At 47.0% G+C, this 22,614-nt stretch overlaps 1 protein-coding gene across 3 annotated transcripts in view; it reads right to left on the bottom strand.

The window, feature by feature from the left end:
* Positions 1–22,614, bottom strand: part of LOC137423652 (LIM domain-binding protein 2) — a 517,204-nt gene that overhangs the window by 203,774 nt on the left and 290,816 nt on the right. For all 3 annotated transcript variants that reach the window (XM_078773918.1, XM_078773915.1, XM_078773917.1), the window contains exon 3: positions 13,270–13,345. In XM_078773918.1, coding sequence (XP_078630044.1) covers positions 13,270–13,345 — 76 coding nt within the window. The remainder of the gene's footprint in view (positions 1–13,269; positions 13,346–22,614) is intronic.

Raw genomic sequence — 22,614 nt, 5'->3', positions numbered from 1 at the left:
TAAAAAAACCTGGTCTAAACCCTGACACCCTAAACAACTTCAGACCCATCTCCAACCTACCCTTTCTGTCAAAAGTTTTGGAACGCGCTGTAGCCACTCAACTCAAACATCATCTCTCTGCCAATAACTTGTATGAAACATTCCAATCCGGATTCCGCTCCAACCACAGTACTGAAACTGCTCTCCTCAAAATCACCAACGACCTTCTCCTCTCCTCTGACGCTGGCAACCTCAACATTCTCGTCCTCCTCGACCTCAGCGCTGCCTTTGACACCATCGATCACACTATCCTCCTCACCCGACTTGAATCCACCTTTAACGTCACCGGCACTGCCCTCTCTTGGATTAAATCATACCTCTCTGACAGATGCCAGTTCATCTCCATCAATAACTGCAAATCCCCCACTGCTCCCCTCCCCCAAGGTGTCCCCAAGGTTCAGTTCTTGGCCCCCTCCTCTTCATCCTTTACCTGTCCCCGCTCGGTCACTTAATCCGCCGTCATGGTCTCCAATTCCACTGCTTCGCCGATGACATCCAGCTTTTCATCTCCACCAAGTCCGTCTCCACCGACACCCACTCTATCCTGACAAACTGCATCACTGAAATAAAATCCTGGCTTCAAATCAACTTCCTCAAGCTTAACTGTGATAAATCTGAAATAATCATCATTGGCCCAAAAACGCTCACAAAATCCACCCTCAACATCGACGGTATCCCAGTATCCACCTCCCCTCACATCCGGAATCTTGGCGTCATCTTTGACCAAACCCTTTCCTTCGACAAATACACTAAACAGATCACAAAGTCAGCCTTCTTTCACCTGAAAAACATTGCCCGTCTCCGCTCATCCCTCTCCTCCACGGCTGCAGAAACCCTCATCCACGCCTTCATCACCTCCCGTCTGGACTACTGCAATAGCCTCCTCTATGGTTCACCCTCAAAAATCACCAATAAACTCCAATACATTCAGAACTCCGCTGCCCGTCTACTCACTCATTCCGGACCCGTGACCACATCACCCCCGTCCTTTACAAGCTTCACTGGCTCCCCATCCCCCAGAGAATCCAGTACAAAATCCTCCTCTTGACATACAAAGCCCTCCATAACCTGGCCCCATCCTACCTGGCTGACCTCCTCTCCAGACACACTCCCACCCGCAACCTCCGCTCTGCTGGTACCAACCTCCTGACCCCCTCCATCCGGACCAAATTCAGATCCTGGGGGGACAGGGCCTTCTCCATCGCTGCTCCCACCCTCTGGAACTCACTACCTCACACCATCAGAGACTCCTCCTCACTCACCACATTCAAAACATCACTAAAGACCCACCTGTTCAACGCTGCATTCAACATTCAACCCACAGCATTTAACCCCTGACTATCTCTTCTCCTTCTCCCTCCTTTTGCTTTAAATATTTCCCTATTGATTCTTGTCTTGTCTTTTTGATTCTTGTCTTATATATATGCCGTATATCGCTGCTGTTTGTTTTCTTGATTCTTGTCTTTTTGCAATTGTTGTTTTCATGTATTGTTATGCATTATGTTTTCCACTCTGTCAAAGCGCCTTTGGGCTTCTGGAAAAGCGCTATACAAAATAAATGAATTATTATTATTATTATTATATATATACATTTTTTTTTTTTTTTTTTTTTTTTTTTTTTTTTTTTTTTTTTTTTTTTTTTTTTTTTTTTTTTTTTTTTTTTTTTTTTTTTTTTTTTTTTGTTTTGTTTTGTATATAAGATCGAGGCTCGAGAAGATATCGAGAGAATATCGATGTATCGATGTATCGAGAAGATGTATCGAGAAGATATATACACATATATATACATATATATATATATATATATATATATATATATATATATATATATATATATACATATATACATATATATATATACATATATATATATACATATATATATATATACATATATATATATATGTACATATATATATATATATATATATATATATATATATATATATATATATATATATATATATATACATACATATATATATGTACATATATATATATATATATATATATATATATATATATATATATATATATATATATATATATATAGTGCCTACGGAAAGTCTACACCCCCTTTCAAAATTTTCACTTTTTGTTGCCTTATAGCATGGAATAAAATTGCATTACATCAGACTTTTTCCACCTTTATTTACACATCATAACCCACAATTTCCAAGTGGAAAACAAATTCTACAAATTTCAGAAAACTAATGGAAATACAAAACGAAAATATCTTTGTTGGATCACATTCTCTTCAATCTCTTCAATCACATTCACCCACTCCCCCAAGTTAATACTTCATGGAAGCACATTTGACAACAATTACAGCTGAGAGTTTGTTGCGATACGTCTCTACCAACTTTTAAAACTTTGATTGGGCAATATTTGCCTATTATTCTGTACAAAACTGTTTAAGTTCAATCAAGCTGCATGGGGAGCGTTGGACAGCAATCTTCAAGTCATGCCACAGATTTGATTGGATTTAGAGTGGGCTCTGACTGGACCACTCAAGGACATTTATCTTTTTGTTTCTTAGCCACTCCAGTGGAGCTTTGGCTGTGCTTTGTGTCGTCATGCTGAAAGGTGAATTTCTGGCCCAATTTCAGCTTTCTTGCAGAGGGCAGCAGGTTTTCCGAGAAGATTTTTCTGGATTTTGCTCCATCTATTTTCCCTTCTATCCTGACAAGTGCCCCAGTCCCTGCTGTTGAGAAACATCCCCTTAACATGATGCTGCCACCACTATGCTTCACAGAAGGGATGGTATTCTTTGGGTGATTTGCTGTGATGGGTTAGCACCAAACTGCATTATGCATTTAGGCCGAAAAGTTCCATCTTGGTGTCGTCAGACCACAAAACTTTTTGCCACATTGTTACGGATTCGGCCCTAATTATGGTTGCTATTGTTATCATTGTTGGTTCTAGATATTATGCTTATTGTGGCTTAAGGGAAAGGGTTATTGTGGTTAAAAGGTTTAAAAGCGCTCCTGGTAAAATGTGGCCGGAAATCGGTTCGTGACCCGGAAGAAAAGGGAGCGAGGAAGAAGAGGCGGGAGAAGATCGTGAAAAGACGTTTTTTGTTGAAGCTCCGGACAGAGCGGTCGAGCGTACAGTGCGAGTGAACCTTGCGTCCTTTAAAGGAAGTTTGTGCGATAGGAGATATCGCCGGAGTGCTGTGGAGCCGGCGTAGTCGGGTATCCTGATTGAGGTTCCGGAGTATCCTTGCCTCAAAGCCCCGGTTCGAGTGAAAGCCGTCTGCCATTTTCGCCACGCGCGCAACCTTCAGTGAACAGGTTTTTGTCGAATCGGCCGGGCATTATTCCCCGGTGGGTAGCCGGGGATGGCGGTGCAAGAAAGTGGCTTTTGAGGATTATACGGAAACTCGCCGATTGAACCGCAAACGTGTACGTCGGAGTGCGTCTTTGGGAGGTTTCCCATTCCACCGCTATTGTGCTGGGTGTTGGACCACGTGACCTGTGGGTCGCTTCGATCGTCCACGCCTCAATTGATGATCGGACATTGATCCAGCGATCGCTGGAGCGAATCGACCGCACCTTGGAGGGGTACAGAGACATTGGGGGAGTGCTGCGAGTTTGGGTTAAAGGACTAGATAAGGTGGCACCATCTTAAAAATAGTGATTGTAGGGTGAATTGTTATTATTATTTGTGTCGTGATTCCGGTGTGATTTATAATATATTATTGTTTGTTCATAACCCTTGGTGTGGTTTCATTATTGATTTGATTGATTTCAACCAAGGATAACATATCTTTCTGCCGGGTACTCTCTCGGGGTTCGGAGGTTTACCGAAACCAGAGGATAGGGGAGGACCCCATAACAGAAATTGGGGGCTCGTCCAATTTATATTCGTGGGCTCGAAATTGGGTCTGCGTCCGGGATATTAAATTTCCTAAATTTAGTCTGGGAAAGAATTCCCTAACATTCCCAGAATCCCCAAATTTGGAACTTTTTCCAACATTCCAAAAAATTTCCAAAAAAAAAAAGAGTAATAATTATTTTTTTTTCTTGTGTGACGGTTAACAAGTGTTAACAATAGTCACCATGGAGTTTGACGAAGAGAAGTTTGCAGTGACACCGAGTGAAGCAGAGTTCAGAGCGTTAGTAAAATCGGACCTCGGGAAATTGGCCAAACATTTTAGCTCGGAGGTCCGAACTAATATGAGGAAGGCAGAGATGCAGACAGTGGTGATACAATCTATGGTGGGATTAGGAACATGTGAAGAGGTAGCCCAGGATTGGTTACCTGAGGAACCAGAAGAGGTGGAGCTCCGGAAACTGGAGTTGCAATTGCAGAGCGAGGAAAGAAGAGCAGAACAGCAACGAGAACTCCAGGAAAGGTTAAAAGCAGAGGAAAGGAAAGCAGAAGAGAGAAGAGAAGAGAAACAAGCAGAGGAAAGGAGTGGGGAATGAGAACTCCAGGAAAGGTTGAAAGCAGAGGAAAGGAGAGAGGAACGAGAACTCCAGGAAAGGTTAAAAGCAGAGGAAAGGAAAGCAGAAAAGGAAAGAGCAGGACAGGAACGAGAACTCCAAGAAAGGTTAAAAGCAGAGGAAAGGAAAGCAGAAGAGAGAAGAGAATATAAACAAGCAGAGGAAAGGAGAGCTGCAAGGGAACTCGAAGCAGAGGAGAGAAAAGCCGACGGAGTTAAAGGACCGTGAAATGGTGCTTCAGCAGGAAATTAGACTCAAGGAGCTGGATGTAATGAAAGAACGGGGAGAGGTACCATCCATGCCGACTGGTTTGACACCTAGTCAAAACACCTGGGATCTGGCAGACATGTGAGGCTGGTTCCACCCTTCAATGAAAAGGAGGTAGCCAAGTTTTTCCCCACACTTTGAGAAAGTGGCTCGACTGTTAAACTGGCCTGAGGAGTACTGGTCCATACTAGTGCAAAGTGTTCTGGTGGATAAAGCTCAAGAGATATATTCGGCTTTACCGATTGACCAATGTGCAGATTACGAGGTATTGAAGAAACACATTCTCAAAGCCTATGAATTGGTCCCGGAAGCTTACCGGCAAAAAATCCGGAATGCCAGAAGGAGGGAGAGTGAGACCCATGTGGAGTTTGCCAGATTGAAAGAAACCATGTTTGATAGGTGGTGCGATTCAAAAGGAGTGGGGAAAGACTTCGAACTATTGCGACAATTGATCCTGGTGGAGGAATTCCAACAGTGTGTCCACGAGGACATTAAAGTACATCTGGAGGAAAGGAAAGTACCAAAGTTGTATGAGGCAGCAACCATGGCAGATGACTATGCCTTAACCCACAGGATGGGGTTCCACAAACCTAACTTCTCGCCCAGACCTAGTCAGGGGAGCTATGTTACATCAGGGGCGGAGAACGAAAATTCATGGGGGCGGCCTCGAGATGAAAATGAGGACCACTGATACCACGACTTCTAGAAATCAGAAGACTGTGGTGCCAAGACAGACCTATCGTCCAGGGGGCTCGAGGCAGACCGCCACCCCCATGCCTTGGCAGACCACGAGGTTCTCCTCCGGGCCTACTTGCACTTTTTGCCATAAACCTGGACACTTGATGTCCAACTATTATGCTCGGGGGAAAGGAAAATCAGGAGCGGAGTTCGACTAGTACGACTCCAAATGCAATGGTCATGGTGAGAAATCGCCCTCAAAAGGGTTACCAACCATTTATTTCAGAGGGGTTTGTGTCAATGGAGGGAGCCTCGACTAACCGGAGACCTGTTCGGGTATTGAGGGACACAGGAGCACATCAATCTTTAATGCTTGAAGGCATCTTGCCATTGTCCCAGGAGACGGCAACTGGTGATAGTCTTCGTTTACAGGGGATTGGTGGCTGTGTTGGAGCTCCACTTCATGTCATCCAGTTGGAGTCTGATTTGGTGTCAGGACCTGTCACCGTCGGTTTACAAGCCACGCTTCCTGTAGAGGAAGTATCTGTTGTTATCGGGAATGATTTGGCCGGTGGTCAAGTTTATGGTAACCCGATGGTTGTTAAAAAGCCCAGTAGGGAAAATAACCACACCAGTTAGGGATGTCAACAAATTTAGCAAGTTATTTGTAGGTGGACTGAACTTCAAAACAAAGGAAGATGTTCTGGAGTCTGCCTTCAGCAAATATGGACCGCTTTTGGAAGTGCTGCTGATAAAAGACAGGGAGACACAAAAGTCAAGAGGGTTTCGCTTTGTCATGTTTGAAAACTCAAAGGACGCCAGAGAGGCAGAAAAGGATCTGAATAGCAAGGAGTTGGAGGGTCGGACCATCACAGTAGGGAAGGCATTTCCTCGGGGTCGAGGGGGCTACAGAGGAGGACCACGGGGTAGTAGTGGTGGTGGCCGCAATCGATATTATTATGGAGGCTTCCAGAGTTATGACAGCTCCCGAAGGAAGGATTATCAGAACAGTGGCCGAGAAGGAGACCACCATTCAGGTGACTACTGTGACAAGTGGTCCAACCGTGATTGTTAGGAAAGTTAGAAAGAGTTGAAGCACTGAATGCTGCGGAGCGGCCGAGCCAAGATTCCGACACGAATTAACCGTGAACTCCACGTTCCTAAAGGCGTCCATGTAGTGAACTTTCCGACATGGACTAACCGTGAACTCCACGTTCCTAAAGGCGTCCATGTAGTGAATATGTCCAGGCCTCATCACCCAACCACCATGGAACCTGGCCCTCAGCTCGGCCACCCAGAAAAAGTGCTATCGATTTGCTTGACTTGGGATTCTTGATCAAGCCCTTAACCTTCATTGAAAATAAACTAAAAGTCAAAATCAGAGGTTGAGGAGATGGAGTTTGGCTTTGCAGGGGTAACTTGGAAATTGAACATGTAAAGGGCAGGGACAATGTCATTGCTGATGCTTTGTCCAGAGTGAATTAACTTTGGAAATCTCTGTAAGTTGTTCGAAGTTTTGTTGCTTGATTGTTGGGAAATATTGATTATTGTTGCCCATGGGAATTGAGGATGTGGGTGGTGAGTTTACTTTTGTTGGTTTCAAGAATTTGCCTACAAAGAAAGTTTTCGCTGTGTTCAAACTTTCTTTCTTGAGGGGGGAAGTGTTACGGATTCGGCCCTAATTATGGTTGCTATTGTTATCATTGTTGGTTCTAGATATTATGCTTATTGTGGCGTAAGGGAAAGGGTTATTGTGGTTAAAAGGTTTAAAAGCGCTCCTGGTAAAACGTGGCCAGAAATCGGATCGTGACCCGGAAGAAAAGGGAGCGAGGAAGAAGAGGCAGGAGGAGATCGTGAAAAGACGTTTTTTGTTGAAGCTCCGGACCGAGCGGTCGAGCGTACAGTGCGAGTGAACCTTGCGTCCTTGAAAGGAAGTTTGCACGATAGGAGATATCGCCAGAGTGCTGTGGAGCCGGCGTAGTCGGGTATCCTGATTGAGGTTCCGGAGTATCCTTGCCTCAAAGCCCCGGTTCGAGTGAAAGCCGTCCACCATTTTCGCCATGCGCACAACCTTCAGTGAACAGGTTTTTGTTGCGTCGGCCGGGCATTATTCCCCGGTGGGTTGCCGGGGACGGCGGTGCAAGAAAGTGGCTTTTGAGGATTATACGGAGACTCGCTGATTGAACCGCAAACGTGTACATCGGAGCGCGTCTTTGGGAGGTTTCCCATTCCACCGCTATTGTGCTTGGGTGTTGGACCACGTGACCTGTGGGTTGCTTCGATCGTCCACGCCTCAATTGATTGTGATCGGACATTGATCCAACGATCGCTGGAGCGAATCGACCTCGCCTTGGAGGGGTACAGAGACATTGGGGGAGTGCTGCGAGTTTGGGTTATAGGACGAGATAAGGTGGTACCATCTTAAAAATAGTGATTGTAGGGCGAATTGTTATTATTATTTGTGTCGTGATTCCGGTGTGATTTATAATATATTATTGTTTGTTCATAACCCTTGGTGTGGTTTCATTATCGATTTGATTGATTTCAACCAAGGATAACATATCTTTCTGCTGGGGACCCTCTTGGGGTTTGTAGGTTTACCGAGACCAGAGGATAGGGGAGGACCCCGTAACAACATGACATCAGAATCTCCAGTGTTTTTTTGCATACCTCAAACGTGACTCAAGATGGGCTTTTTTGAGTAATGGCTTCCTTCTTGCCACCCTACTGCACAGGCCAGACTTGTGGAGTGTTTGGGATATGCACACTGTGACCAGTCTTTGCCATAAAGACCTGTACCTCTTTCAAAGTTGCCATTTGCCTCTTGGTGGCCTCTCTGATCAGTCTCCTCCTTGCATGGTCATCCATTTTGGAGGGATTTGGTGGTCTAGGCAGGGTCTTGGTGGTACCATAACCCTTCCACTTCTTAATTATTGTATTGACTGTGCTCCTAGGGATATTCAAGGCCTTTGAAATATTTTTATACCCATCCTCTGTTCTGATCATCCTTTCCAGAACTTTATCCCAGACGTCTTTTGAAAGCTCCTTGATGCTCATGGTCGAGTCTTTTCTTTGCTGTTAAATGCACTACCCAGCAGAGGAAACCGATAAGAACCGATAAGACTTATCGGTTAAGAACACAATATAAAATCAATCAATCAATATAATATAACAATATAATATCAATATAATAGAAAAATTCTGATCCAATTGACTATTATATTGGGGGGGGAGGGGAAGGGGGGATGGACACTTATCCAACTAAGATATTCTAGTTTAGTATTTATAATGAATTTTCTAAAATTTCTAGAATTTGTATTTCACTTGGAAGTTACAATATGGAAATATTATGTTAGTTACAAATGCAGGGTTACAATGTGAAAATAAAGGTGGAAAAGGTCTGATTTAATGCATTTTCATTCCAGGCTATAAAGCAACAAAAGGTGAAAAATGCTGAACGAGGTGTAGACTTTCTATAGGCACTGTATATATTTAGCAAGATCGCCCATGGGAATGCACACGTATCTCGCCTTAATTGGAATCTCAGGCCAACATCAAAATGTCGCCCGAGCGTTTCACATACAGGGAAAGTCATCAATGTGTGGTGTGCGCTGTCCATCGGAAGGACGAACAGAGGGGACCCATGCACCAGAAAGATCCCACGTTTTTTAGTCAAGAGTTGGCGAGTCATTACAAACTACAAATTCCTGCCCTCATCCCAAAGAGAAGCCAGCCTTCATACTTTAGCTTATCTAACCATTTCCTTGTTGGACCCTATCATATGGCTAAGGATCGAGAATGCACCACATGCACAAATAGGCAATAAACCAAGTAAAGCTCGAAGTCAAAGTGAAGATGGAGGAATGCAGGGAGATGAGGACGGTGAGAGGGGGGTGAGACAAAGGCAACAAACAATCAGCACCCTTAAAATTCTTTCAACACAGAAAAAAGTGAAATCAAAGTACTTTCTTTAGAGATGTCAAAGTTACAAACCGTCACAAAGTTAAGAAAGTCACTTGTTCACTTCATGGTCAGATGTGATTACGTTCAGCATGGTTCACTCGGCATCTCAAAATAATGCACTTCATTGTTTTTGTGTTTTCTTTCCAAATTTGATCTCTGTAGTGTCGAAATTCCATGTGGTGAACACGAGTCATTCTGACATCTCATGACCAAAATTCCAATGCTCAGACTCTCAGCAGATGCAAAACACCGAAAACGCAACGTGTCAAGACCGGGCTGTAATCAGGCATTTGTTTTCTCAATTCCCGAACCTCACCCATTCACTGGTACCTTGCTTAACATCATACACCTCGCAAAGTTGGGCAGTTTCTTGGTGGTGATGAGGGGAGGGGACGGAAGGGGGTGAAGCACCTGTGCGACTCTGCCCCACCCCTATAACAGCTGATATCAGCCAGAAGTGATGTAACAAACATTTACCTCTATGGTGGAACTGAAAATTCAAAGGTGTCTTGTCCATATTACCATTTTCAATCTGGGAAAAGGATTATATTTGGCACAATGACTGCGGAAGCAGGTGCAGGTTTTCATGACCAACTGTTTTCTGGCTCAGAGGTTTCACTGTGTGACCATTTACCCACTCACGTTCACCTTGTGATAGCTATATCACGAATAGTTGAAGGCAAACAACAGTGATTGTATTTTTTTTTTCTCATCGTTAAACGTTAATCTTCATCATCCACCAATCCCCAATCCCATCCAGACTGATCACCAATGTCACCCACCCCTCACCTCCTCCCACCTCCAAAGAATGAAAAACAAAGTACCACAAAACCATGAGATAAACCTTAAGGAAAACAAACAAAAACGATGCAGAAAATAGATAACCTTTGGATGGAGTTTAGTGTATCCTTTGCTTACTACTGCTAAACTATTTCAATGTACACAAAAACAAGAAAAACAGCATTTCAATAATACATACCTTCATCGACCAGGATAATAACAACAACAACAACAACAATATTACAAACAACAAAGCCATAACATAAAAAAGTTATTCCAAAGAATAATAATAAACAAACAAAAAAAAAACCTCAACTTAAAAAGGGATGAATGGACACAGTCGAGGGAGCACCATAGTGAAGGCAAAAGGAACAGGACAGAGGAAATGTGCAATGAGGAGGCACAAGGTGTGTAGAAGGGTAATGGGAAAGGGCAGGGGTGGAGTAAGTGAGATGTGGCTTGGAGAAAAGTGACATGACAAGATATATGCAGAGCATGGACAAAATATATATATATAATATAAATAAATGAAAGCGGACAAGAGAAGAACATTGTGGACAAGGAGAGGTGGGACGTGACAGGTGGGCAAGAGGGGAGGCGTGATGCGACGGGCTGGCAGGACGCGATGGGCAGGGGGAGGGGGAACGCAGCAGGTAGACAAGAGGGGAGGTGGGACATGGTGGGTAGGAGGGGTGGGGAGGTGGGACATGGCAAGCAGGGAAAGAAGGAGGAGGGGGAAGGAGAAGGTGGGTGGGTGGGCAGTAATCTTCATCCTGATGAGCAGCACTTACATGGCAGGAAGGAAGGAAGGAAGGAGGGAAGGAGGGAAGGGAGGGGAGACGCAGTGAAGGGGAGGTGGGATTTGGCAGGCGGGATGGGGGGGACGTCGTGGGCAAGAATGAGATGTGGGTATAGGGGAGGGAGCATGACAGGCAAGGACGACAATGATGTTGGGGGGTGGAAGAGGATGCGGTGGGGCAACAGGGGAGAGAACCTGGGGGAGCAAGGGTGTGAAGGTCAGCAGTGCAGGAGCATTGACAGTGATGGCATGGAGACCACCTGAGTGGAAGCATGGAGGGTGAGGGCGAAGGTGCCAATTATGCCTGTGTGGAAGGATCTAGGGTGAAGGCGTCAAAAATGCCCATGTGGGGAGTGAGGACAAGGGTGCCACATGATGTCCACGCAGGAGCAAGGACAAGGGCACCAATGACACCAGTAAGATGTGGGGGGGCAAAGACACCAATGAGGGTGCCAATGACACCAGTGAGGAGGAGGAGGGGCGAAGGTGCCAATGATGCCCGTGTGGAAGGAGAGGGGCAAAGGCACCAATGATACTCGCGTGGAGAATGAGGGCAAAGGCACCAATGGTGCTCGCGTGGAGGGAGAGGGCAAAGGCACCAATGAGGGTGCCAATGACACCAGTGAGGAGGAGGAGGGGCGAACGTGCCAATGATGCCCGTGTGGAAGGAGAGGGGCAAAGGCACCAATGATACTCGCGTGGAGGATGAGGGCAAAGGCACCAATGATGCTCACGTGGAGGGAGAGGGCAAAGGCACCAATGATGCTCGCGTGGAGGGAGAGGGCAAAGGCACTAATGATGCCCGCGTTGAGGGAGAGGGCAAAGGCACCAATGACACCAATGAGGAGGGGGAGGGGAAATGCACCAATGATGCTCGCGTGGACAACGAGGGCAAAGGCACCAATGATGCTCGCGTGGACAACGAGGGCAAAGGCACCAATGATGCTCGCGTGGACAACGAGGGCAAAGGCACCAATGATGCTCGCGTGGACAACGAGGGCAAAGGCACCAAAGATGCTCGCGTGGACAACGAGGGCAAAGGCACCAATGATGCCCGTGTGGAGGGAGAGGGCAAAGGCATCATTGATGCTCGCACAGGAGCGTGGAGGGTGAGGGCAAGGGCGCCAACCTGGAGGGAGAGCGAGAATGATGCTCATACGGGAGCATGGAGGACGAGTGCACCAAAGACGCAAATGTAGGAGCATGGAGGTGAGGGTTAGTGTGCCGACGATGCCCACGTGGGAGCATGGAAGGCGAGGGTGCAAATGACGCCCGCGAGGGAGTGTGGAGGGCGGGGGCACCCCTGAGCAAGCATAGAGGGCAAGGGCACAAGTTATGCCCGTGGGGGGGGGGGCTAGAAAGGAGAAGAGTGGGGGGGACGTGTTTCGGGCAAGGGCACAATCTATGCCTGCAGGAGGGGGGGGGAAGGCGTGATGGGCGAGGGCATAAGTTATTCCCGTGGGGGGGGGGGGGGATTGCAGGCAAAGGTACAAGAGGACCTGGACCTGGTGGATCCAGAAATGCCCGATAATGACGAAAAGAGGACCTGGCAAGCAAGGGAGAAGGTTATACCTGCAAGGGGAAGGGGGCGTGGAGGGGGGGGGGGGAGCACAAGCTATCCCCGCAGAGGGGGCGTGATGGGCAAGTGTGTGAATGTAGCCTACATGGGATCATATTGTGCAAGATGGGACGGGTGGAGGTGGGGGAAGGGCTAATGCCCACAGGAGAACGTGGTGGGCAAGAGGGAAGGGAGAGTATGCCAACAGCAGAACATGGTGGGCAAGAGGGGAGGGCACCGTTGAGAAGTTATGCCCACAGGGAAACATGGCAGGCAAGAAGGGTGGAATTATGGTCATAGAGGAACATGGGGATCAATCAAGGTGGCGGGAAATTATGTCCTCAGGGGAATGCGTCAGGGCAGGGGAGCAGTGGATGCCCGCATGCAAACGCAGGGAGGAGTGATGCCTGCGGGATGTGGCGGACAGAGGTGACGCGAATGATACCCACAGGTGAAGGTGGTGTCTAAGAGAGGGGGGGATGATGCTCGCAGAACATGGTCCAATATGGGGAAATGATCCCGGCAGGAGCATGGGGAGCAAGGGGAGCAAGGGGAGGGGGTGATGCTCGCAAGGGAACAAAAAGGGAGGGAGCAAAATGATGGTAGAACTAGAAGGGCAACAGCAGTAAAGGGGAGGGGAGAGGAAACACTTGGTGAGGTTAGGAGGAAAATGGTGTCCGTAAGGGAACACAAGTGCGTGTATTGCGTGCGGTGCGTGCGGTGCGTGCGGGACGTACCTCGGTGCGAGCTTGAAGCCGCTTGTTTAGCTCGTACAACCGGTAGTCTGGCTGGGTCACGTATGGAGTGTGGCGCCTGTAAAAGGGGCCGAAAGGGGAGGAATAAAAGGGGTCGTGTGGTGGGGGAGGCTGAGGGTGGTGCGGCGGGGGAGCCAGCGGGTGCGGCGGAGCTCCGGCCATGGCTGAGCTCGCCTCGCCAGTTACACACGTGTGCGCTCCATGCACGAGCCGGGGCACGGGGGACGAGGGATCGCACGGGCACCGAAACAGGCGCGAAATCAACTCGTTCCGTGACTGCAACAAAAGAGGCACACAAGTGCGGCCTCGCGCCTTCCCCAGCCTCCTGTCCTCGTCCTCCTCTTCCTTCCTCCTCTCAACCTCTTCCTCCTTCTTTCACTCCGGCCAGCCGAGCCCCCCTCCCTCCTAATGCCACTCGTCACCCCCAGGGAGGGGGCTCGGCTCGAGCCTGCCTCTTCGAACGAGTGGCCGCCAGGAATTGCACCACGCGCCGATGCGATCCTGGTCCTGGCCGATCCCGAACCCGGGACGCGCCGCGTGCGCGCCGGCAACTGCATACTCTGCACCGCGCCTTTAATGTGTGCCTGCCTCCGCCCCAGTTACGCCCATCGCTCTCGCTAGTGCGCGCAGCCCCTCCCACAATGTTAGCCCCGCCCATGTTAGATTCCTCCCATTGCATTGACTTCCTTCCAGTCTTCCAGCGCTGCCTATTTTTTATTTCATGCTGTATCACCTTTACGTGACCCCGCCCCTCCCATTTTAGCACCGCCCCCTTTTGGGTGACTTTTATTACCTGGCTGTTCCAACTTCCCCAGATATTCTGACCTTCCTCGGTGCTAACAACCTGCCATACAGTCGTGCTGTTCAATTTCACTTTATCCAATCTTCCTGTCCTCGTGTCATGTTTAACATAATTACATCCCTAACCTTACCTTGATCCTTCCATCGCTCCCCTCATTAGATTACTCCTTAATGTCATTCATTCTCTTTAATACAGTCTTTAAAATTTGTCCTGCTAATACAAACAGCATCTGCTCTCCCTGATAACTCCAATCTCCTGGAATCCTGATTCCTGAGCAATTCCGAACATTCTCACTCTGCTCCTCTCATGTTCAGTCAATCACCTTCTTGCTTGCTCTGTACACAGAGATCTTCCACACATATTTTTTACCTTCCTCTGCTCAGCCTCTTCTCTTAAGCCCCACCCACAATTTTACTTCTTTGACACAGCTCCTTCTCTGTTTTCTGCTTATTGCTCCATGCTCTTCTTCTCTCGGTGCTTCCCACATTCCTAGCTTCTTTTATTACCTTCGCAAAAGCGGAAGGTTATGTTTTGATCGCTGTGTATTTATTTGTATGTCTGTGTGTGTGTGTGTATGTTATTCGCATAACTCAAAAAGTATTCAACCGAATTGCATGAAATTTGGTGGGATGATTGGTTATTATACGGGACACATTTGATTAGATTTTGGGAGCAATCGGGTCAAAGGTCAAGGTCAAGGTCACGAAAAGGTCAAAATCGTATTTTTGTTGTTCTGTTCCCTACACTCCCATGCCAAGTACAGAACAGTAGCTGCGGCGAAGGTATGCGCTCTACCGAGTGCCCGTTCTAGTTCCTTCTGGTTTATTTTAATTGTTCCTCGACATACTTCGGATACCTTCAATGGTTAACCCTTTCATTATTCTTATCATCTCTCACCATCCAGACTCCTCTGTTCTCTCCCTTATAAGCACCGCCCCCTTTTATCGCCTCCTCCCACTATCGTGGTCTCCTCTGTTCTCCCCCGTCTCAGCACCGCCCCTTTTACTCAGCTCCTCCCACTATCCTGGGATCCACTGTTCTCTTCCCTGCTATCGCACAACCTCGTTAGAATACTGCCTGCCCAAGGAGTGTCTGTCTCAAATTTCACCTCTCGCACCCGCCCTCCTACCTCTTTATTCCACGCAACCCCCAATCCCTCCGCGACCCCTTTCCAAGCTCTCCAGCGGGGGTCCTTCCACGGGGAGAAGTATGGAGGGCCGGCAGTTACGGTGGGGTGGGGTGGGTGCTCCAGCTACACCAATGTGTGCCGAGATTTGCGCACCCTCGGGGTTCGGACTTTTATTCGCATTTCTTCCCCGATCATTATATCCTTCCTCCTCATCGCTCCAGACTCCCGCGCAGCTGAACATTTCGCAGTTCATGACTGATGATCAATCAGAAGGGAAAGTCTCTCCCGTTTCACGAACATCGCAGGATGTGCACATTACACAGTCAGAATAAAACATAGCATGCAAAACGTACCTACATTGGCAGACCCTGCTTACCTATTACTTTCAATGTCCTTATCTAGGTGTCATTGTTTCAAATCCCAAGACCCACTTATGAATTTTAAAAAAATAGCACATCGCCATTCCAAATAGGAATCTCCTGCCTCTCATAGCACACCCAATTCCAAATAGGAAATAGGAATCTGATGCCTCTCATAGCACACCCATTCCAAATAAGAATCTCATGCCTCTCATAGCATCCCCATTCCAAGTAGGAATCTCATGCCTCTCAAAGCACACCCATTCCAAATAGGAATCTTATGCCTCTCATAGCACACCCAATTCCAAATAGGAAAAAAGGAATCTCATGCCTCTCATAGCATCCCCATTCCAAGTAGGAATCTCATGCCTCTCATAGCATCCCCATTCCAAAGAGGTTCTCATGCCTCTCAGAACATCCCCATTCCAAATAGGAATCTCATGCCTCTCAGAACATCCCCATTCCAAATAGGAATCTCCTGCCTCTCATAGCATCCCCATTCCAAATAGGAATCTCATGCCTCTCAGAACATCCCCATTCCAAATAGGAATCTCCTGCCTCTCATAGCATCCCCATTCCAAATAGGAATCTCATGCTTCTCAGAACATCCCCATTCCAAATAAGAATCTCCTGCCTCTCATAGCATCCCCATTCCAAGTAGGAATCTCATGCCTCTCATAGCATCCCCATTCCAAAGAGGTTCTCATGCCTCTCAGAACATCCCCATTCCAAATAGGAATCTCATGCCTCTCAGAACATCCCCATTCCAAATAGGAATCTCCTGCCTCTCATAGCATCCCCATTCCAAGTAGGAATCTCATGCCTCTCATAGCATCCCCATTCCAAAGAGGTTCTCATGCCTCTCAGAACATCCCCATTCCAAATAGGAATCTCATGCCTCTCAGAACATCCCCATTCCAAATAGGAATCTCCTGCCTCTCATAGCATCCCCATTCCAAATAGGAATCTCATGCCTCTCAGAACATCCCCATTCCAAATAAGAATCTCATGATTCTCATAGCATCCCCATTCCAAATAGGAATCTCATGCTTCTCAGAACATCCCCATTCCAAATAGGAATCTCATGATTCTCATAGCATCCCCATTCCAAATAGGAATCTCCTGCCTCTCATAGCACCGCCATTCCAAATAGGAAAAAAGGAATCTCCTGCCTCTCATAGCATCCCCATTCCAAATAGGAATCTCCTGCCTCTCATAGCATCCCCATTCCAAGTAGGAATCTCATGCCTCTCATAGCATCCCCATTCCAAATAGGAATCTCATGCCTCTCATAGCATCCCCATTCCAAATAGGAATCTCATGCCTCTCAGAACATCCCCATTCCAAATAGGAATCTCCTGCCTCTCATAGCACCCCCATTCCAAATAGGAATCTCCTGCCTCTCATAGCACCCCCATTCCAAATAGGAATCTCCTGCCTCTCATAGCACCCCCATTCCAAATAGGAATCTCCTCCCTCTCATAGCACCCCCATTCCAAATAGGAATCTCATGCCTCTCAAAGCACCCCCATTCCAAATAGGAAATAGGAATCTCATGCCTCTCATAGCATCCACATTCCAAATAGGAAATAGAAACCTCATGCCTCTCATAGCCCCCCCATTCCAAGTAGGAATCTCATGCCTCTCATAGCATCCCCATTCCAAGTAGGAATCTCATGCCTCTCATAGCACCCCCATTCCAAATAGGAATCTCATGCCTCTCATATCACCCCCATTCCAAATAGGAATCTCATGCCTCTCGTCGCATCCCCATTCCAAATAGGAATCTCATGCCTCTCATGGCACCCCCATTCCAAGTAGGAATCTCATGCCTCTCATAGCATCCCCATTCCAAATAGGAATCTCATGCCTCTCGTAGCACCCCCATTCCAAATAGGAAACTGGATTCTCCTGCCTCTCATAGCATCCCCATTCCAAATAGGAATCTCCTGCCTCTCATAGCACCCCCATTCCAAATAGGAATCTCCTGCCTCTCATAGCATACCCATTCCAAATAGGAATCTCATGCCTCTCGTAGCATCCCCATTCCAAGTAGGAATCTCATGCCTCTCATAGCATCCCCATTCCAAGTAGGAATCTCATGCCTCTCGTAGCATCCCCATTCCAAGTAGGAATCTCATGCCTCTCATAGCACCCCCATTCCAAATAGGAATCTCATGCCTCTCGTAGCACCCCCATTCCAAAGAGGAATCTCATGCCTCTCATAGCACCCCCATTCCAAATAGGAATCTCATGCCTCTCATATCACCCGCATTCCAAATAGGAATCTCATGCCTCTCGTTGCAACCCCATTCCAAATAGGAATCTCATGCCCCTCATAGCACCCCCATTCCAAATAGGAATCTCATGCCTCTCGTAGCACCCCCATTCCAAATAGGAATCTCATGCCTCTCATATCACCCCCATTCCAAATAGGAATCTCATGCCTCTCGTAGCACCCCCATTCCATATAGGAAATAGGAATCTCCTGCCTCTCGTAGCATCCCCATTCCAAATAGGAAATAGGAATCTCCTCCCTCTCGTAGCACTCCCATTCCAAATAGGAATCTCATGCCTCTCATAGCATCCCCATTCCAAGTAGGAATCTCCTGCCTCTCATAGCATCCCCATTCCAAATAGGAATCTCCTGCCTCTCATAGCCTCCCCATTCCAAATAGAAATCTCCTGCCTCTCATATCACCCCCATTCCAAATAGGAATCTCATGCCTCTCATAGCATCCCCATTCCAAGTAGGAATCTCCTGCCTCTCATATCATCCCCATGCCAAGTAGGAATCTCCTGCCTCTCATATCACCCCCATTCCAAGTAGGAATCTAATGCCTCTCATAGCACCCCCATTCCAAATAGGAATCTCATGCCTCTCATATCATCCCCATTCCAAATAGGAATCTCATGCCTCTCATATCATCCCCATTCAAAATAGGAATGTCATGCCTCTCATAGCATCCCCATTCCAAATAGGAATCTCATGCCTCTCATATCATCCCCATTCCAAATCGGAATGTCATGCCTCTCATAGCATCTCCATTCCAAGTCGGAATCTCATGCCTCTCATCGCACCCCCATTCCAAATCGGAATCTCATGCCTCTAGTAGCACCCCCATTCCAAATAGGAAATAGGAATCTCCTGCCTCTCATAGCATCCCCATTCCAAATAGGAATCTCCTGCCTCTCATAGCATCCCCATTCCAAATAGGAATCTCATTCCTCTCATAGCACCCCCATTCCAAATAGGAATCTCATGCCTCTCATAGCATGCCCATTCCAAATAGGAATCTCCTGCCTCTCATAGCATCCCCATTCCAAATAGGAATCTCATTCCTCTCATAGCACCCCCATTCCAAATAAGAATCTCATGCCTCTCATAGCACCCCCATTCCAAATAGGAATCTCATGCCTCTCATAGCATCCCCATTCCAAATAGGAAATAGGAATCTCATGCCTCTCATAGCATCCTCATTCAAAATCGGAATCTCATGCCTCTCATAGCATCCCCATTCCAAATAGGAATCTCATGCCTCTCATAGCATCCCCATTCCAAAGAGGAATCTCGTGCCTCTCATAGCACCCCCATTCCAAATATGAATCTCATGCCTCTCATCGCATCCCCATTCCAAATAGGAAATAGGAATCTCATGCCTCTCATAGCATCCCCATTCCAAATAGGAATCTCATGCCTCTCATAGCATCCCCATTCCAAATAGGAATCTCATGCCTCTTGTAGCACCCCCATTCCAAATAGGAATCTCCTGCCTCTCATAGCACCCCCATTCCAATTAGGAATCTCATGCCTCTCGTAGCACCCCCATTCCAAATAGGAATCTCATGCCTCTCGTAGCACCCCCATTCCATATAGGAAATAGGAATCTCCTGCCTCTCGTAGCATCCCCATTCCAAATAGGAAATAGGAATCTCCTCCCTCTCGTAGCACTCCCATTCCAAATAGGAATCTCATGCCTCTCATAGCATCCCCATTCCAAGTAGGAATCTCCTGCCTCTCATAGCATCCCCATTCCAAATAGGAATCTCCTGCCTCTCATAGCCTCCCCATTCCAAATAGAAATCTCCTGCCTCTCATATCACCCCCATTCCAAATAGGAATCTCATGCCTCTCATAGCATCCCCATTCCAAGTAGTAATCTCCTGCCTCTCATATCATCCCCATGCCAAGTAGGAATCTCCTGCCTCTCATATCACCCCCATTCCAAGTAGGAATCTAATGCCTCTCATAGCACCCCCATTCCAAATAGGAATCTCATGCGTCTCATACCATCCCCATTCCAAATAGGAATCTCATGCCTCTCATATCATCCCCATTCAAAATAGGAATGTCATGCCTCTCATAGCATCCCCATTCCAAATAGGAATCTCATGCCTCTCATATCATCCCCATTCCAAATCGGAATGTCATGCCTCTCATAGCATCTCCATTCCAAGTCGGAATCTCATGCCTCTCATCGCACCCCCATTCCAAATCGGAATCTCATGCCTCTAGTAGCACCCCCATTCCAAATAGGAAATAGGAATCTCCTGCCTCTCATAGCATCCCCATTCCAAATAGGAATCTCCTGCCTCTCATAGCATCCCCATTCCAAATAGGAATCTCATTCCTCTCATAGCACCCCCATTCCAAATAGGAATCTCATGCCTCTCATAGCATGCCCATTCCAAATAGGAATCTCCTGCCTCTCATAGCATCCCCATTCCAAATAGGAATCTCATTCCTCTCATAGCACCCCCATTCCAAATAAGAATCTCATGCCTCTCATAGCACCCCCATTCCAAATAGGAATCTCATGCCTCTCATAGCATGCCCATTCCAAATAGGAATCTCCTGCCTCTCATAGCATCCCCATTCCAAATAGGAATCTCATTCCTCTCATAGCACCCCCATTCCAAATAAGAATCTCATGCCTCTCATAGCACCCCCATTCCAAATAGGAATCTCATGCCTCTCATAGCATCCCCATTCCAAATAGGAAATAGGAATCTCATGCCTCTCATAGCATCCCCATTCCAAATCGGAATCTCATGCCTCTCATAGCATCCCCATTCCAAATAGGAATCTCATGCCTCTCATATCATCCCCATTCCAAATAGGAATCTCATGCCTCTCATAGCATCCCCATTCCAAATAGGAATCTCATGCCTCTCATATCATCCCCATTCCAAATAGGAATCTCATGCCTCTCATAGCATCCCCATTCCAAATAGGAATCTCATGCCTCTCATAGCATCCCCATTCCAAATAGGAATCTCGTGCCTCTCATAGCACCCCCATTCCAAATATGAATCTCATGCCTCTCATCGCATCCCCATTCCAAATAGGAAATAGGAATCTCATGCCTCTCATAGCATCCCCATTCCAAATAGGAATCTCATGCCTCTCATAGCATCCCCATTCCAAATAGGAATCTCATGCCTCTTGTAGCACCCCCATTCCAAATAGGAATCTCCTGCCTCTCATAGCACCCCCATTCCAAATAGGAATCTCATGCCTCTCGTAGCACCCCCATTCCAAATAGGAATCTCCTGCCTCTCATAGCATCCCCATTCCAAATAGGAATCTCATGCCTCTCATAGCACCCCCATTCCAAATAGGAATCTCATGCCTCTCGTAGCACCCCCATTCCAAATAGGAATCTCCTGCCTCTCATAGCACCCCCATTCCAAATAGGAATCTCATGCCTCTCGTAGCACCCCCATTCCAAATAGGAATCTCCTGCCTCTCATAGCACCCCCATTCCAAATAGGAATCTCATGCCTCTCATAGCACCCCCATTCCAAATCGGAATCTCATGCCTCTCGTAGCACCCCCATTCCAAATCGGAATCTCCTGCCTCTCATAGCACCCCCATTCCAAATAGGAATCTTATGCCTCTCATAGCATCCCCATTCCAAATAGGAATCTCATGCCTCTCATAGCACCCCCATTCCAAATAGGAATCTCATGCCTCTCATAGCATCCCCATTCCAAATAGGAATCTCATGCCTCTCATAGCACCCCCATTCCAAATAGGAATCTCATGCCTCTCGTAGCACCCCCATTCCAAATAGGAATCTCATGCCTCTCATAGCATCCCCATTCCAAATAGGAATCTCATGCCTCTCATAGCATCCCCATTCCAAATAGGAATCTCATGTCTCTCATAGCACCCCCATTCCAAATAGCAATCTCATGCCTCTCATAGCATCCCCATTCCAAATAGGAATCTCATGCCTCTCATATCATCCCCATTCCAAATAGGAATCTCATGCCTCTCATATCATCCCCATTCCAAATAGGAATCTCATGCCTCTCATAGCATCCCCATTCCAAATAGGAATCTCATGCCTCTCATAGCACCCCCATTCCAAATAGGAATCTCCTGCCTCTCATAGCATCCCCATTCCAAATAGGAATCTCCTGCCTCTCATAGCATCCCCATTCCAAATAGGAATCTCATGCCTCTCATAGCATCCTCATTCCAAATAGGAATCTCCTGCCTCTCATAGCATCCCCATTCCAAATAGGAATCTCATGCCTCTCATAGCATCCCCATTCCAAATAGGAATCTCATGCCTCTCATATCATCCCCATTCCAAATAGGAATCTCATGCCTCTCATAGCATCCCCATTCCAAATAGGAATCTCCTGCCTCTCATAGCATCCCCATTCCAAATAGGAATCTCATGCCTCTCATAGCATCCCCATTCCAAATAGGAATCTCATGCCTCTCATAGCATCCCCATTCCAAATAGGAATCTCCTGCCTCTCATAGCATCCCCATTCCAAATAGGAATCTCATGCCTCTCATAGCATCCCCATTCCAAATAGGAATCTCCTGCCTCTCATAGCATCCCCATTCCAAATAGGAATCTCCTGCCTCACATAGCACCCCCATTCCAAATAGGAAATGGGAATCTCATGCCTCTCATAGCACCCCCATTCCAAATAGGAAATGGGAATCTCATGCCTCTCATGGCATCCCCATTCCAAATAGGAAATGGGAATCTCCTGCCTCTCATAGCATCCC

Source organism: Myxine glutinosa, chromosome 3 (genome assembly GCF_964187855.1).
Source record: "Myxine glutinosa chromosome 3, kmMyxGlut1.1, whole genome shotgun sequence".
NCBI lineage: Eukaryota > Metazoa > Chordata > Myxini > Myxiniformes > Myxinidae > Myxine > Myxine glutinosa.
The sequence above is the reverse complement of the archived record's forward strand: the minus strand, read 5'-3'. Positions and strand labels throughout refer to the sequence as shown.